The following is a 16,123-nucleotide window of genomic DNA, read 5'->3' as shown; positions in this document are numbered from 1 at the left end:
TGTCCACAGGAGTTTCCCTATCCATTACGGCATTATTGGCAGACGTGCTGCTGTTTTATAGGCATAGAGGATGCAGCATTGCTAAGTGATTGAGCTCAAAGACTTCAAAGTGTCTGAGAAGTGGCTTTACAAATGTAACACAGTGTTGGTGAAGCATTTCTTTGGAGTTTTTATTTCCAATAAGCTAAGCTTTCTCCAGAGTCCATTTGCTTTCAGATATCCAACAATTAAACGGTATAATACTTTAAAATAATTACACTGGGAGCCAGGATGCATTAAAATAATTTTAAATTGGGATTCAAGAACCACATTGTTAGTGAGTACCACTCTTAGAGTTTACCAGTGTGGTTTGTTGTCCCCTATAGGCCTAAGGTTAATTCAGGAAGAAAGTAGTAAGATGAGAGGTGAGACTAAAAGAAGAATAATAAAAGTATAGTAAGAAGAAGAAAATTGGAAAAAGATGAGACAAGTAAACTTACTGAGGAGGATTTTAACAGACAACCTTGAATAATAAGGGGTTTTGTACTAACCTTTCCAGATCTCTAGGGATTGGATAGCTTGGGACATTAACCCTACTGGGAGAATCATGCACTTCCCACAGGTTAAGTCCCATCTTACCTGGTGGCCTCGCCCCTCTGTTTGCATCATTTAGTGGTGCCTGCCTGCTTACCTTTCTTATGACTGTACTCTGCTGGGCTTTTATCTTCATTTTCCCCATATTTGTCCTTATGGAGGAGATGCTTTTGAATATTTCCATTTCTGCTGTTGACTCTTTGGGTTAAAGTTGTGCAGTCGTGGAGTTTGGCCTAATGGCATATAGTAAACTTACACAGAACACAGCCTACCAGTCACTGTTTTTAATGCCTAATTCATTCACTCCTCAAAGTGAACTATGAAGAATCTAAGTCCCAAAGAGTTTATATAACTTCCCCAGGGTCACTTGGATCGTAGGTCTCCGGGCAGAGCTTGGGACTGTGTCCCCTGGTAGCAGTGAGGATTCCAGGAGGCATTGGTGTGTGTTTGTCTGTTGGTATGAAGTGGCTTTGCACCCTGAGCCACATCACTGCTTCAGTTTTCAAGACTCTCCAGTGGAGACACCTGTGGGAGTCTCCAGGTGCCAGCAGAGTTAAAATGATAAAAGTCGAAGCATTCTCATCCCTTTAATATGGCCTTGCAGGAGTCATATTATCAACGACCTATTGGTAGTAGGTGGGAAGTCCTTCCCTGCTGTGGAATTAGCCATAGGTCCTGTAGAGTCTGAACACCCTGTGGGCCATCTTCCTTTGCTTGTTTTGAACTTTTCTCATGGAAGCATGTGTGGGGAATGGGTCCTGTGTCATTGATGGAAAACTTTTTCTAGATACGTAAATGCTACTTGGTTAGACTTTGCTCATTCCTCGATAGTATTAGGATCTATTATATTTAAGAATTTTGAAAAAATGGTTGGCTACTTCCTCATTGAGTGAAAAAAAGGAAAAGTATTTATATCAGCATTTTGGCTGCTTGATCACTCCATTATGGCAGAGGTTTCATAGTTGTCAATGTTTTCAGAATTTTAAAATACATTTTCTATGAATTACATAAAAAGATCATTGACATAGCTTAGAAGTTCACCAGGAAAATGGATGTGCCTATTTGGATGTTTGAATTTTATGATATTTAGAAAATTGTTTTACATTAATGTAACTGAACTGTTAAACATTCAATGAAAGGACTATACAAAGATATAAAATTAAATATTTTTATATTTTAAGCTTTTTATACCTAATATTTAGTTATGATGATCATTTTTTTTATCCAAATATTTGTGATATTTGGTGAGATGAAATTATCTTCATGCATTCTTCCAAACCATTCCTCTCTCTTGTTGAAAGTGAAATTTTCTTTTTCAAAAACTCAAAATTTTCTTTTTCAAAAAAATTTCTTCATGGATATTATATACAAATACATACTGCACATCAGTAGAATATTGAGTAATGGTGGCTGGTACCTTCCAATAGGAAACTATAATTCTTTTTAAACCATTAAAGCATTCGGGAAGTGGTAAATATCATTAGTTCATTGTACTAGTCTGTTTTCATTGCTGCTGATAAAGAAATACCCGAGACTGGGTAATTTATACAGGAGAAGGGGTTTAATGGACTTACAGTTCCACATGGCTGGGTTAACCTCCTAATCGTGGAAGGCAATAAGGAGCAAGTCACATCTTACATGGATGGCAGCGTGCAAAGAGAGAGCTTGTACAGGGAAACGCCTGGTTTTGAAACCATCAGATCTTGTGAGACTTATTCACTATTATGAGAACAGCACAGGAAAGACCTGCCTCCATGATTCAATTACTTCCCACCAGTTTCCTCCCATGACATGTGGGAATTGTGGGAGTTACAATTCAAGATGAGATTTGGGAGAGGACACAGCCAAACCATGTCATTCAAGAATGTGGTAAATATCATTAGTTCAGGAATGTTTTCTTGAAATAGTAGAATTTTTACTTATAAACCAATAAGAAAAAGACCAGCAACTTACAGGAATGTGGACAAGGAATAAACTCAGAAGAGCACACAAGAAGCTCAGTGACTTGGGCAAACTTATCATAATAAGATAAACACAAATGAAGAGAAATCCTGTTGATGTGGTATCTGCTTATCAGATAAGATAGAAATCCGAAGGAGAAGGAACAGGAGAACCTCAGCTTAGTGAGACGGTGGAGGAATAAAGATTCCTAGACATTGTTGTTGAGAGTGCAGGAAGGGTGCAAACTGTGTGGAAGGCAGTTTGGCAGATTTTGCTAAACTTTTATTTTCCCACTGACTCAGTAATTCCACTTCTGGAAATTTCTCCTTAAATTATAACGTAGAGATCATCTGCGCAAAAGTTTGTGTTTTTTGCAGCATTATTTGTAATAGCAAAAGAGTGGAAAAATTCAAGTACTTATCAGTAGGATATTGATTAAGTAGACTTTGGAGATCTTTCTAATGAAATCTGTGCCATTGTTGAAAAGAATGAGGGACATCTCTATTAACTGATGTGGAAGGCTGTCTGAGATACACTGTGAGCGGTACAGTAGGTATCATATGACACTTTCTATGTTAGAGAAGAGGCAAAACAGTATATATTGGTGTTTGCTCATATTTCTGTAGTTACATAAGAAACTAATGAGAACAATTAGTGTTTGGGGTATGGGCGACAGTGGTGGGGAGTGTGGCATAAGGGATGAAGGTAGACATGGCGTGTAACAATACTATTTTTATCTTTTTTTCTTTTCTATCTAAATAAATGTATTACCTATTTAAAAATAAACATATATTATTAAAAATGGAGGGTTTTTATAAGTGAAAGGGATCCTAAAGATGATTTCATCAACCTTACTTATTTTCTGTCTAGAGAAATTGAGGCTCAGTTGTGTTAAATGACTTTTCAAATCCTGGTGCAGGGGTGTTGGGTTAAAAACCCCAGCCTTAAGATACCAAATCTAATGCTTTTCCTACACAACCATATCCACACTTCACTGCTGTTCTGTCTTGCTGATGTTTTGTAATGTTCATCCTTCTTAGTAATTCTAGAGCGTTTGGGGGGCCTAAAGCAACCTAATTCATGTCAGTGAACCATGGCTTTACACGATTCAGATGGTCAATATGTCAAATCAGTCAGAGAATTACAATTTTAGGGAATAATTTTACAAGGGTGTGTGATTATAAGACAATCATGGCTTCATTCATTGACTTCCTTACTCTCTTGTGAGAGTGCAGTATTTTTATTTTTGTAATTAAACTGAATGAGTGTTTAGAGGAGGAGGTGGTGGTGGTGATTGTAGTAGTGGTGTTTTACGGTTTCCTTTTGAGGTGGTTGATTTCACATCTTACATCTCAACACCAGGATTAAGAGTCATGCTATAGAGATGTTTCAGAGACCATTCTTTACTTTATGAATGTATGCAAATAGAAGCTTTTTTAAAAATAAAAGGTTGTTGTGTCTAAATTAAATTATTAGGTTGACATGTAGAATGTGTGGGGTTTATTATACATATTGCCAAGTGATTTCAGATGTTTTCATGTGTGTGTGTTTCCCATGAATGTATTGGGTTGTCCAGATTGCTGTTAAAAACAGGCATGCTGCCTACAATTACAGTGTGTTGCTTGATTCTAAAAAGAGGTTGGGAAGCAGCTGTTGAAATGAAAGACTTCTGGTGGTGTAGGAGAGAGATATGCAAATAACACAGACATTTTATTACATTGTTTTAACTCTGTTCCTACTTAAAAAAAAAAATCTGTCCTCACACCTTAGAGACAAGAGAGCTAGAGTGGATGGGAGTTTTTCAGTGTGGCTTTCTGTGTAGTAAACATTTTCCTGGTAAGCAAAAGCTAGAACCTTGGAAATTTTACCCAATTAGTTTAAATCCAATAAACAGCAAGTCAGTTTCATAGGCACTATGAAAAGTGATCAACAAGTGGATCAGCTAAGCAAAAATGTGTATAGGTTATCAACCATGACTTGCTATTTTAAAATTATTTCATTAACCTTTCTTGTGTAACATGAAAGATTAGTTGTAGAATTAGTGGAGGAAAAGTTCCACCCAGGAACTTTTGTAGAAAATGTTCAGCCTTTACATTTCTGCTGTAAAAAGTGTGAGCAAAGGCTGAAGTAATTGGCTTACTTTAGCAACTTTGATTTGTCTCTGTTAGGCTGACCATTTAATGGACACATAAACTGTTAACACAATTCAGGAAGTAAAGGTGTATTTTAATTATTATTGAGACGCAAAGCAGGGAACCCTAAGTGGTATTCTGTTTTCCTAAAGAGAAACCTCAGACACTGACCGATGAGCTTAATCCATTTTGTCACTCATGTTTCAGACATACCAAAGGGGGCAGAAAATAACATGTGGACACTCATGGCCCTACCATCTTGCTTCAACAGATGCTAACATTCTGCCTTGTTTGATTCATGTTTTTCAACAACAAAATATAAAACATGAAAGTGTTACGGATATAATGAAGGCCAAGTAATCCTTAAGTCCTTTGTTTCTTATGCCCCATACCTCATCCATCAGGGACTTCTGTTCACATTTTCAGAGTCTCACTGCTTTTCCTCACGACCACCTGTCTCAGGCCGCCAGTGAGTCTCATCTGGTTCCTGCAGCGGCCGCTTGTTTAACTCAGGGGACTCTCAACACTTCAGTCAGATCGATCGTGTTAGAACATAAACCACAGGTCCTTTTGCTTGGACTGTCCAGTGCCTTCCACCCAACCCAGTGTCCAAGTTAAGATTGTGGCAACAGCCTATAGCACCCAGATGTGCTGACTTCCGTTGCCCTGTCCAGCCTCATCTCTCGACTCCCCACTCAGTCTGTCCTAGTCACTCTCATCTCCTTGACGTGGCACGTGCTGTTCCTTCTGCACAGATGCCCTTAACCTGATTTAGTCTTGACTCAAGTGCTACCTGCTTGAAGTCATCTTTCTGGGCTTCCCTGTTCAATCTCAATAGCAAACCACCACTCCCAACATTTGCATCTCTTTCCCTTGTTTGTCTTGTTTTTCATTCACCTCCCCCACTAAAATGAAAGATCCAGAGCAGCGTGGGTGTTTGTCAGTCACCCACCAGTGATCCTCAGTAGTTGGAATAGTGGGTGGCACTTGGTAGGTATTTGTTGAGGTTGAATGAATTGAAGCTCTGTCCCCATTCTCTTCTACCCCAGCCCTTCACCCCTCATCCTCCACAAGGTGAGCACCCTCCTAAAGATTACATGCTTTTATGACATGACTGCATAGGCTTCTTTGTTTATGCCTTACCAGTATCATTGTTTTTATTACAGTCAAATTAAAATAGACCTTATTTGACTATGTACGTATATAATGTGCTATGCATATCTTTATGTAACTTTTTATTTATTAACATTTTTCAGATTTTTTTTTCCATGTTGGGGCATGTAGATTGTTTATTCATTTTGCCTGCTTTATGAATATACTGTAATATTTGAAAATTCCATTTTCTATTGGTGAACGTGGAAGGCATTTCCAGGTTTCCCTATTGCAAGTGATCCTCAAAGGTACATCCAATGTCCCCAAGTGTAAGAGGTGCTTTCAGGGGATATTCCTAAAAAATGTGGAATTGCTGGAATTCCGTAGATAGTACCAAATACCCTCCATGTTGTGTTAGTTTACATTTCTAACGTGGTGTTTGAGCATTCCCATTTTGTGTCACCCTCACTGTTTTGCGGTGTTCCTAGGGTTAAGCATGGCCCCTCCAAGGGGAGTGAAGCAGATCTCCTTGTTTCAGCGAGGTGGTCCTGATCACTAGGATGGTTGAGCGCTGCATCCTACCCTTATTGGCCATTTGTGGTTTTCTTCCTCGACCCATTTTCTTTTGATCATAGAAGTAGTTTATATATTCTAACATGAATCCTTTCTTAGCAGTGTGTTTCACACATATAATAACCTAGTCTGGCTTGTTTCTTTGCTTTTTAGTGGTTTTTGTAATGGCATATTGAAGTCGTAAATTGTAATGTAGTCAAACAGCCATCTTTCCCTGTATGCATTGTTTATATATCTTTAGAATCCCTTCCTACTGATGTGTTTTCTTGAAAACTGTTGCAATTTTACTTTTCCATGTTTAGATCTGCAACCTACTTGAAATTGATTTTTGTATTGGCATGAGGAAGGAAAACTATCTTATTTTTCTTGCTTGGATAGAATTGAAGTTTTTCATTTCTCCACTTGTCTCTGCATCGTTTGTTGAATGGTCTGCTGTTTCCTCTTTGATTTATAATGCCACCACTGTCATGGATTCATCCCTTTGTGAGTGTGACTCTTAACCCTGTTCTTTGTTATTCTGCCTCTTCAGGCTGTTTGTATAGCCCTGAACAAATTGTTATTACTTTATAATAATATAGTCTTGATATCTCTTAGTTGAGTCACTTTTTCTTTATTTTTGTTCAACATTTCTTGGCTATTTTTGGCAGGTCATTCTTGTACATGAATTTTAGCATTGGTTTGTAAGGTTCTGTAAAGAGACACATTGGATTTTGGCATTGCGTTGAATTTACAGATTTAGAAAAATTGATATTTTCTTATATTATCTTTTTATAACTTGCAATCTTTTCTTGGAATATTTCCTAGGTACCTTATCCTTCTGCTTGCTGTGGTGAATGGGATTTCTTTTCATTTCTTATTGGCTGTCAGCTGGTAGAATACCACTGATTTTGTATATTTATGTCATATCTAGCTACCTTTCTAAACTGTCTTAGAAACAGTTTGTGTGAGATACGACTTATGTTATACTTGACAGTTTGGAAAAACTGTTTTATAAACCTATCTGGATCTGGTAATGTTGGTGTTTTATTGAGCGTGAATTTATTTCCTTTAGTGGATATAAGTTTAGTCAGGTTAACCATTTGTGAGATAGTTTTGGTAATGTACATGTATTTTACAGTAGTGTCTGTTTTAGCTGTATTTTCAGATTTATTGTCACATCATTGGTCAGGTCAAGTTTATTTATTAAAGTATTCAGGTTTTCTATATCCTCACTATATTTTTATCTATTGTTCTGTAAATTTCCGAATGGTACTTTAAAATATTATTTTGAGATTGAGGATGTTAGCTTCTCTTTGTTTTTGTGATGGATATGTTTGTGCAGTGTGTATATGTGGGTTGTGTGTGTGTGTCTATTATGTGATGTGTATGTGTGGTAAGTCTGTGTGGTATGTGTCTGTATGTGTGTGCTGTGTGGTGTGTGTGTGTGGTGTGTAGTATGTGGTGTGCATGTGTGTGTTTGAAGTTGTTAAGGTGTTCAGATTCAAGATCATTAGACTGGTGGAAGCTCTCTTTTTTCCTGATAAGGCATTTTGTGTTAAAGTCCATTTCTCTGGCCCTCCCTCAGATTGGTTGGTTTCCTTATGTGGTTTGTGATTGTTGATTGTCAACTAATTTCAGTGGTGGTTGTTATTTATGTGGCAGTTCCATGTGCCCTGGGTTGAAGTCATCTCTTCAATCTATATTTATTTGTTACTATCTCTATCCACCCACTAGGAAATAAACTTTGTAGGGTCAAGGGTATTTTAAAAATATCTTTTGTTCACTGCTACATCCCCAACAACAAAAACAATGTCTGGTCCATGAAGGTGTCCCTGGTTATTCCAGGAATGAGTGGCTGAGTTTGATATTAATTTCTTAGTCTGTGTCCCGTGGAATTGGAAAGCTAGACCCCACATCCATGTGTGCCATTGCCCTGGGGAAGTGCATGATCTCCTTTTTTCTTCTTCAGAACTGCATGTACGTAGCCCACCTCTGTTGCCTCTCTGATCCAGTCAGCTTAGTTTGTCTGGTTCTATTTTCGTAGACTGTGCTGCTGCCTGGGGCCACGTGTAGGTAGTAGCCTCGGGTCCTCCTGCTCATCTCTCTTGAGCCAGGCTGTCCTCTGCCCTCTGGGCTGGGCTGCTTAGCTCTGGTTTTCAGGGCTCTTTCAGGTTTTGTTTTTGTTTTTGTTTTTTGTTTTTGGTGTGTGTGTGTGTGTGTGTGTCTGGAGATTTTCTTCTTTTGACTTGGGCTGTGTAATTTTTCAAAAATGTGTTTCTTCTGAATATCTGTAGGGAGACTGTCAGATCGTCCCACCTGGCTACTGGACTTGGAAGCAAGTCTCATTTCTAGCTTTCTGATTCATTCTTGAGCAAAAAGGTCACTTTTGATTGAAAAGAGTTGGGATAGTAAACTCTTTGGGTAATTTTTAATATCTGAAAATACTTCTGGTTGTTGAAAACTAAGAACCTTTTGTGTTTATCCCTAAATTCACTTCATTCTTCAGGGTATGTAAGATGTTTTTGTCCATTGACAGCTGATATTTATATGTTAGACCCCATCCTGGGCACATACCTGTGTCCCCTAACATTTTGTTTACAATTCAAAATAACATGTGGAACATTTCCTCAGCGGAGAAGTATATGTCATGTCATACCATGATCAAGATTAAGTATTTCTCAACATAACGTTTTAAAAGATAAGGAAGGTGGTATGGCTAGTGCTTATATTATTGTCTTGTTTATTTTCCTTATTTTCTGGTTTTTTTTTTTCCTGCACTGTTCCATGCATGAACATAAAAACACAGAATAATTCAATTGGGAATGAATGAAAGTGTCACTTTTAAAGCTCAGCATCAAGGAGGGCTTAAAATTGAATATCACCCAAGAATGTGGAGGTAGCTAGAAGATTTCAAGAGGGAGGTTGTAGGTTTTTAGCAAACAGCATGGACAAGAACAAATGCTTTAGTCAGTCGCTGGTGATTTTGCTGTCCTGCCTATAAGCCTGCAATGTACAGAAACTCCTTTGTGAAACAGATGGAGGCAACGTTGAGAAAGTTGTTTTCTGGAATAGACAGACTGGCTCCCAGGACTGGTTCTGCCAGCTGAGGTCTGTGCAGTCTTGCCTCCCTTCCTGGGCCATGGGACATTCATCCCCTAAAGTGGTGCCACAGAGCCCCTGGCTTTAGTGGGTGTTCAAGGAATGTTGGTTGCCTCAAAAACATTAAAAACTTGGGGCTTGAAAGGAGAAAGATCAGCTTTCAATCGGAAGAGTAAGGCATTGCAAAAATGCCCCGAAGTGCTGCTCTGTGAGTTGTGAAACTTTCTGGGAAAGGACTGAGAACCTGTTCTTAGAACTTATGTTCTGTGGCATCAACATTTATGCACATATCTGGGTCCTGGTATTTGCTGACTTTGAAGATGATTGTATCACTTTTCCTTTCCAAGGAAGGTGGAACTGAAAACTAAATACGCTTGCTATTTACTCATGCTCTTCTAACATTTAATAGAGTAAACATTCTCCGGAGTGAGGAAGATCACTCTATGGAGCTGTTTGCTCTGCCGTGGTGAGATCTTCAGAGCCTTCTTTCCTCACTCTCCAAGTGCCCCTCCATTCTTGCTTTTACCTCACTGTGTTATCGGCGTCAGGCTGTGTGTCTGTTACTCCCAGTAGTTGCTGGAGCCTGAGGATTTTGACACATTACCAAATTGACATTACAGTGGTTTTTAAAGTTACACTCCAACCACAGACACATAAAAGCACCTGCTTCCTAACAGCCTTTAGAATGGTGGATTCTTAGTGTTGCTTTTCATTTTGCTAGCCAGGTAGATGGCAAACATGGTATTCCTTTGCTATTTTTATTTTTTATTAAGATTGTGTATGTTTTTTCATAGCCACCCAGGATAGAAGAGGAGTTTTTATTCCTGCATGTCTCTTTTGTTAGAGAGAGAATTTTTTTCTGTAAACCCATCTCCTACCCATCTTAAGCCTCCTGAAAAGGGCATATGGCCACCATGAGTGTCTCAAGATTGTCTCGATTCACTTCCTCCAGGAACTGGATATCAGGATTCTACTGGCAAAGCTGGAGGAAGGCTGAGGGGAGGCAGTCATGGTATATTTCATGTGCTGAGTGGACTCTGGATTGATCAACCATGCCTTAATTATCATTTAAAATAGGGCAAAGATTCTGTGTTTTCAGATACTTTTTTATTAATGAAATAATTTTGTGATCATTATTGAAAACTTGGAAAATACAAAGAAGTCAAAGAAGAAAGTAGCCAAGAGTTCCACCACCCAACAATTATTGTAATATTTATTATTAGGGTTTTTGTACATTTTCTCTGGTCTTCATCTTTGCATATTTTATGTGAATCTAATATTCTGTATATGTTTATAGCAGTCTTTTCTTCTAAAGCCATAGCAATTATTTTTATGAATTTTTTAAAACTACATGCAGTTTCATGCCTACGTGGCATTCCACAGACTTGGAGAAGTCTCATCTCATTTTCTATTACTGCACAGAAAGTTATTTCATTTTTTTTCCTCCAGTGTTACTAATCATAATACCGTAAGTGTCTTCCTGTGTAACACCTTTTTCGGCTTTTAGGGTCAGTTTTATGGGATAAGTTCCCAGAAGTGAAATGGTTGTGTCAAAGGATAGGAGTTTTTTTAATGCCAAATAGTTTTTCCAAAGAATTGTCCACTTGCACTGCCAATAATGATGTGTGCAAATAGAGCTGTTTTATGTCAATTAATATGTATCCAAGGGAAATGGGTCATCAACCTCTTCCCTTTTGGACCTGTAAGGGTTGAAACTTCGTTCAGAATAAACACTAATAAAAGCTTAAATAAATCTAATGGTTGTGGTTCAGCAGTCTCTCAGGGAAGCTTGCTGCAAATTTTAATTGCCTAAGGGGTTTTATTTCCTCTCATTTTCTTCTCCCCTCTGCTATTTTCCTCCCTCCCTCCAGGTTTAAAACATGTTTTCCTTTCCACAGTTAAGCCTTAGTACTTCTTGTTCTGTCTTTGTTGATTAATGAGTATAATTGACCCTGTCGTCTCTATTACACCATCCACAGCAATTTGTTTTTATGTCGCAGTTATTTTCTGAGCTGTCACAAAACTGCCTTACCAAGAGAGCTCATTATCAGCCCAAAGGAGAAGAATTTGAAGGGATGAAGTGAGTAAAGGTCCCGAAGAGGAGGAGGAGGGGAAGGGGAAGGAGGAGTCTAAGTTGTTGGAATGTCAAGGAAATGAGCATGTTCTAGGGGCAGAATAATTAACTGTTGCTTAGGACGTACCCAGCAAGACTTGATTTTATCTAGAAATTATCAGATTAGAAATGGCTCTCCATAGACAAAGTGTGGAGGACTGGATGAATAGCTAGAAGGCTTGAATGTAGGTCCAAGAAAACATGGGGCATGACATTTTATAAAATGGGTTGAAGCTCATTAGAAGTTAATTATAGAAAGCCCAGCTTAACGTCTCTGTGTAGGAAATAGCGGTGACTTCCAGGTTGGAAAGTTTTATCTGAACATATATGGACCATAAAGATTACCCACATGCCAGACTGTATCAGAAAATGCTTTGCTATTTTTCTATATAGTTTCCTCTCATTTCCCTCCTCCCCACCCCAGTGATCTCTTCAAGTTTTCTTCACTCTTAAAATTAACTCAGGAAATAGCAGAGGTCCACGAAGAGATAGTGGAACAGAAGGAGATCTTGACTTTAACAAAGTCTATCTTCCAGAACCCCAGACAGACGAGATCATTGTGTTACAGAGATGTAGCTTCACGGATGGAGTCATGAGGTCTGCTTAGAGGAATGCCTTGTTAGGTAACTGCTCATCATCCAGTCACATTACACTTTTCTTTTAGGAGCAGAGAAGGGAATTAACCACGGAGAGTTGGGGGAAAAAATCCTTAGTAGCAACAGTAAAATAATTAGTAATGGTGGCTCTGAATCAGAATGCAACGGCAGAGGGATCTAAAAGCTTTTCTCTTTATTTACTTTATTTTATTTATTTTTATTTCGTTTTTTGAGAGACAGAGTCTTGCTCTGTTGCCCAGGTTGGAGTGCAGTGGTGTGATGTCAGCTCACATCAACCTCTGCCTCCGGGGTTCAAGCAATTCTCCAGCATCAGCCTCCTGAGTAGCTGGGTTTACAGGGGCACACCACCACATCTGCCTAATTTTTGTATTTGTAATAGAGACGAGGTTTCACGATGTTGGTCAGGCTGGTCTCAAACTCCTGGCCTCGTGATCCACCTGCCTTAGCCTCCCAAAGTGCTGGGATTACGGGTGTGAGCCACCACGCCCAGCTGCTTCTCTTTTTAATTTGTGAATTTGTGGATGAGGAAAGTGGGGCACAGAAGATTTAATCTACTTTTTCCTGGCTCCATCCCATTACTGGGAGAGCTGGGTCTTAAACCTGGATACCCTCTTCTCCAGTTCCAGGCCCTTTGTCCTGTTAGGAAACTTCTCCGTTTGGTGTGTCTTGAGGCTAATTCTTCTACAGTAATGCGAGGCTTTGATCCAGACAGCTCCAGAGAAACTACACTCAGAGTGGAAAGTTTTCTTAATTGTAGAGAAACTTACATTACATTACCTTGTTTGTGAGATGTGTTCTGTTGTGTTTAAAAAGCTTTAGAAGAAAGTTGACTTTGGTCCTGTCCAGAAACCTCTGATGCAAGAGCCATTTAGCTGGAGGGGAGCTTTGGAGAGAAGGGCAGGAGAAAGGGCAGGTGGAAGAACTCGAAGAACTTCTTTGAAAGTGGCTGGAAAGAATTTTCAGTCTTTATAGAATGAAACAGCTGTTAAGAAAGAAGGGGACCTGCCACTGATGGTCAACGGGATATGGGAAGGTCATGGGTTGGTCTCTGGTACCCGAGAAGCACAGCTGCTTTTTTGGTTAACTGTCACCCTTCCTATCTTAAAAAAAAAAAAAAAAAAAAAAATAGGGCTTGGCAGGGTGGCTCACGTCTGTAATCCTAGCACTTTGGGATGCCAAGGCGGGTGGATCACAAAGTCAGGAGCTCGAGACCAGCCCGGCCAATATAGTGAAATCTTGTCTCTACGAAAAATATAAAAATTAGCCAGGCATGGTGGCAGGTGTCTGTAGTCCCAGCTACTCAGGAAGCTGAGGCAGGAGAATTGCTTGAACCTGGGAGGCAGAGGTTGCAGTGAGCTGATACCGTGCCACTGCACTCCAGCCTGGGCGACAGAGCAAGACTCTGTCTCAAAAAACAAAAACAGAAACAACAAAAAGTAGGATATATTGAGCTTGCTTAATGAAAATAATTCCAATTTTTTTGCTTGGGAATACAAGTAGAGGCAATCAGTATCTTCAGTATCTTGAGTTTCCTTAATAAAGAATTTCCATAGTCTCTCTGCATCTGACTTAGTAACTAAAAGTCCTTATCATAAATGAATCTGCACTCATAGAATCTGTGACAATATGGGGAAAAGAAACTGGGGGATTTGGATTAAAAAACATAAGAAATCCCTTAGAGATTTACTTCATGTAGATTTCAGCCAACAGAGAACACCGTCAATGAAGATACTAGGGGCATTTACCCACGTCAGCGAATCACAGTTGGGCTGTGTTTTTCCTTTGCTTGTTTACAGGAAGGTTTTGACACCTCACTCCTTATTCCTTGCCTGTCCATTGGTTTGTTTTTGTGCCGATGAGACTCCCATTAAGAGGCATTTTCCTCCCTGGGTTATGCCTTTCTTAGGTATAATTCAGGCCCCTCTCCTCTCACCTTTTCTCCTGTCTTGCCATGGTCATGATGGACATTATGTAGTTGCATCTTCCACCCCTGCTACAAAATGAAGTGACTATAAAGAGAGAAAGAAAAAAGCCACTTTAGTAGGATCTGTATTTGGTTACATTCAATGTATATGAAGAGTTGTTGTTCAGATGCCTCTCTCAGTATATCCAAACTGCCCCCAGAGCTTTGCAGCAGAGGGCTGCGTCCCGCGATTCTCATGTTCCTTCAGTCTCAGCAAGTCAGGGCAACGTTTGCCTTCCTCCCCTTCCCTCATTTCTCTGGGAGCTTTCTCTCCAAACCCTCTAGTATCTTCTGTTACTTTTTAAAAAGTCGTCCCTGGTACTGTTCCCCGCCCCGTAAAATCTCCTGTTTTCCATAAAGACACTGAAAAGTAAGCTCCCATGAACTCAGGCTTCCCATAAGGGAGATGTCATTGTCTATTTCTGCACAGTGAGTGGTGAGAGTGTGTTTTATGTCATATCCCGGCTCAGCTCTTCCCCCTTATGGCAAATCCCCCCACTGGCTGGCGCTGCCATAGGTAAGTTCCACCCTTCCTCACCTGGCTTCAGATACCGTGTTATGGTAACGATGGTTTACCTGTGTTTAGTACTTTAATTTATCCAAAATATTTCATCTGAGCTTATGGAATCTAAAGTGCTTTTAGGCATCAAAGGACATTATCTTTCGGGGGCCTAAACTTACACCCCTTCTGATTTTGCTCATCTGTCTGGAATTTTGCTTAATGTACGCTGTTTTCTCTGTGTTTTTTCATTCCCAGGTTACTCTGGCCAGGACTTCGACTGGGCAGATTATCACAAGCAGCATGGGGCGCAGGAAGCTCCTCCCTTCTGCTTCAGAAATGTAAGAAGCTTCTCTCTTACCTAATTTTTAAAAATCATAGATCTTGTTTACCATGAGTTTTATAACTTGCTTTGTATTGATGAAGCAAGGTTGGAGTATTACTGTGCACTGGAGAACTACAAAATGTCTGTAGTTTTTAGAAAGCTCTGCTTTCAGGTTGTGTGTTTGCTAGGGTGATGCGGTCTGTGCTAACAAATTGACTAGTAAATGCACAGTTGCTGGAACATGCTAAAAGGTGATGGCCAAGTCTCACTTACGGAAGAATCCAGGGTTTTCCTGATTAATAGGTGGTTCTTATCTTGGTGAGTAACCTAGCCGGCAGAAGGAAAAGAGATGAAGGAGAAGGTATCACTAGTTTTAAATACTGCAGCCTGATAGCAGTGTATGTTACTGCTGTTTGCTTTCTACTGGTGGGAGCTCGTTGCTTAGCTGCACCATGTCACAGGTGAGGCCAGTAAGTGGGTCCTGCCTGGGCTTGCTGCCCAACTGTGATTCTGGACTCTGGAGCGAAGAGAACACGTTTTGGTGGACAGCTGGCCATCTGTGCCCCTGTTAGAGGAACACTTGCTGTGTAGCATCTTATCCATGAGCCCACTGATAGGAGAGCGTTTGCTCCTGAGGCCTAGTCTTAAAATGCAGTCTTACTTATTTTGATGGCTTTAATGCTTTCTTTGATGTCCAGTAAGGTGCTAGTGACTTCTGTGCTTTGCTAACTTTAAGCAACTACCTGGTTCATACAGAGCTTATTGGAACATAGTCATAGGATTTTTGTGACACATAAAGTAGCAATGAGTGTTTGTGCACGTGCGTATACTTACAGAGGTATAGAAGGTCATTTTATAAACTACAGTCATGCATTGCTTAATGATGGGGGTATGTTCTGAGAAATGCATCATCAGGCCACTTCATTGTTGTGTGAATGTCATAGAGTGTACCTTGTACCTACACAGGCCTAGATGGTATAGCCTGTGCTACATACAGCTTTGAGATTCATCCACGGCCTGGATGGTATAGCTTATACCACATAGCCTAGGTTACGTGGTACAACCATATAATCACATGGGACCACCATTGTATACGCAGTTCGTCATTGACCGAAACGTCACCATGCAGTACGTGACTGTAGTTTACAAAATTATCAATAATTCTTCAACCCTAGGAACTATGAGTAGAGATATCAATTATCTCTGTTTTAAGAATT

General features: G+C 39.7%; 1 protein-coding gene across 7 annotated transcripts in view; it reads left to right on the top strand.

Moving 5' to 3' along the window:
* Window positions 1-16,123, top strand: part of SFMBT2 (Scm like with four mbt domains 2) — a 250,737-nt gene that overhangs the window by 166,467 nt on the left and 68,147 nt on the right. For all 7 annotated transcript variants that reach the window (XM_065520270.2, XM_045399525.3, XM_045399524.3 and 4 more), the window contains one exon: window positions 14,840-14,922. In XM_065520270.2, coding sequence (XP_065376342.1) covers window positions 14,840-14,922 — 83 coding nt within the window. The remainder of the gene's footprint in view (window positions 1-14,839; window positions 14,923-16,123) is intronic.

This window comes from Macaca fascicularis, chromosome 9, assembly GCF_037993035.2.
Source record: "Macaca fascicularis isolate 582-1 chromosome 9, T2T-MFA8v1.1".
Classification (NCBI taxonomy): domain Eukaryota; kingdom Metazoa; phylum Chordata; class Mammalia; order Primates; family Cercopithecidae; genus Macaca; species Macaca fascicularis.
Note: the sequence above shows the minus strand (reverse complement) of the source record. Positions and strands in the feature narration are given on the sequence as shown.